This window comes from Mandrillus leucophaeus, unplaced genomic scaffold (assembly GCF_000951045.1).
Source record: "Mandrillus leucophaeus isolate KB7577 unplaced genomic scaffold, Mleu.le_1.0 Scaffold241, whole genome shotgun sequence".
In the NCBI taxonomy this organism is placed as follows: Eukaryota; Metazoa; Chordata; class Mammalia; order Primates; family Cercopithecidae; genus Mandrillus; species Mandrillus leucophaeus.
Window position 1 is genome coordinate 2,367,376 of NW_012102488.1, and position 1,901 is coordinate 2,369,276.

The window sequence follows — 1,901 nt, forward strand, 5'->3', positions numbered from 1 at the left end:
CATGCCTGGCTGCTGTGTGTGTGAACCCATGTGTGTGCTTGTGTGTCTAAATGAGCAGTGGTATCTGGGCGAATAAGTGGGGCAAGATCAAGCCTGTTCTGGCTGCTTAGGGCCACAGTGGACCCCTGTGAGACCCCCTCTGTGGCCCCCTGTGAGTCCTCATGACCTCTGTTAACCAGGCATCCCAGGAGGCAGTGCCGCCGGCAGACATTGTATTCTCAGTGAAGAAGCCACCGAGTGCCGGCCACCTGGTGATGGTGTCTCATGGCGTCTTGGCAGATGAGCCACCCAGCCTGGACCCTGTGCAGAGCTTCTCCCAGGAGGCAGTGAATGTGGGCAGGGTCCTGTACCTGCACTCCCACCCTGAGGCCTGGAGCGATGCCTTCTCACTGGATGTGCCCTTGGGCCTGGGTGCTCCCCTCAAGGGTGTCCGCGTGGAGCTAGAGGTGCTGCCTGCTGCCATCCCACTGGAGATGCAAAACTTCAGTGACCCCGAGGGTGGCAGCCTCACCCTGGCCCCTCCACTGCTCTGTGTCACCGGACCCTACTTCCCCACTCTCCTCGCCCTCGACCTGGCATGGGGCCCTGCAGAAGGAGGACGGACCTCAAGCCAGGACCCTCAGCGCCTTCTCCTGGAGAGAGGTACAGCTGTGAGAGAGGCCCAGGGACTGCAGCCCAGCTCTGGGGGCAGAATGGAGGGAGCCCTGGGGACTTGCAGTGTGGGGGTTATACACAGAGAGGAGATGGGGAGTCGCATTTCAGAAGCACCTGTGCTTTAAATACTGTATCTCCTTTCTTCCTCACAGCTCCTCTGGGAGCCAGAACTTATGATCCCCATTTTCCACCAATGGAAGCTGAAGCCCTAAAAGAGTCAGTCTCCTCCTGCACCCAAAGGCAGGACATGAAGGGTGCTGCTGGGGCCTGACTAGCCCTGGGCCTGCCCGTAGGTGGAAGAGCAGCTGATCCGCTACGTGCACGACGGGAGCGAGACACTGACAGACAGTTTTGTCCTGATGACTGACACCTCCGAGATGGGCTGCCAGAGCCATCCTGTGGCCTTCACTGTCACCGTCCTGCCTGTCAATGACCAACCCCCTGTCCTCACTACAAACACAGGCCTGCAGGTGACAGTATTCCTGGCACCATCCCCCATGTCTGCTTCGAGAAAGAGGCCAGCGTCCCCTACTTCCCAGCACAGAGCTCCCCCTCTCTGAGCCTCAATTACCTCCTCTGCAAAATGGGCACGCTGCCGCATGCCTCACGGAGTTGTTGGAAGGAGAGTTGTGAGATTGTGCTGAAACAGAACACAGATGGAAGGTTTTGTTATGGACGCTTGCAGGTAAGGTAGGCAGACTTCTGAGCAGCCACAGGTGGCTCTGCTGTTCCTTCTCCTGTGGCTCAGGACCAGAACTCCCGACAGAATCACTTACAAGCCCGTAAGGGCAGGTGTCAGGGCAGGAGCCAATAAGCTTCCCACCTTCACCCCAGCAAGTGAAGGCCACGGCTTGGCTCCCCAAACTCCTGCCCCTTGTGCCACAGCAGAGCAGGGCCCCCGTTTGGCAGGAACCCAGGGCCCAGACATGGGGTGGAACTTCTCCATGCTTGTGAAAGTAGTTCTGGTAGAACAGAAAGGGCATGGCTTCACTAAGCCCACATGGCAGGGCTTTGAATGCCAGCTTCTGGGGTGCGTCCTCTGCGGTCAGCGAGAGTCACTGAAGGTTCCACAGGAGAGTTGACTTGGGCTGTCTCTGACATGGGGCACTGAGGAGGGCTTTGGTGGTCTAGGATGTGCCCATAGGGGGTAGCCTCATGGTGCGGAGGTCACAGGAGAGTGGAACACAGTGCTCTGGAACCACAGGCCAGGACGGCTGTGTGGCAGCGCGGCCACCAGGTGGTGCCAT

The 1,901-nt window shown here is 58.8% G+C and overlaps 1 protein-coding gene across 1 annotated transcript in view; it reads left to right on the forward strand.

Moving 5' to 3' along the window:
- Positions 1-1,901, forward strand: part of LOC105541617 (chondroitin sulfate proteoglycan 4-like) — a gene marked incomplete at its 5' end in the record, with an annotated part of 18,307 nt that overhangs the window by 6,065 nt on the left and 10,341 nt on the right. The window contains 3 exon segments of the mRNA XM_011982724.1: positions 447-574; positions 576-642; positions 948-1,124. Coding sequence (XP_011838114.1) covers positions 447-574; positions 576-642; positions 948-1,124 — 372 coding nt within the window.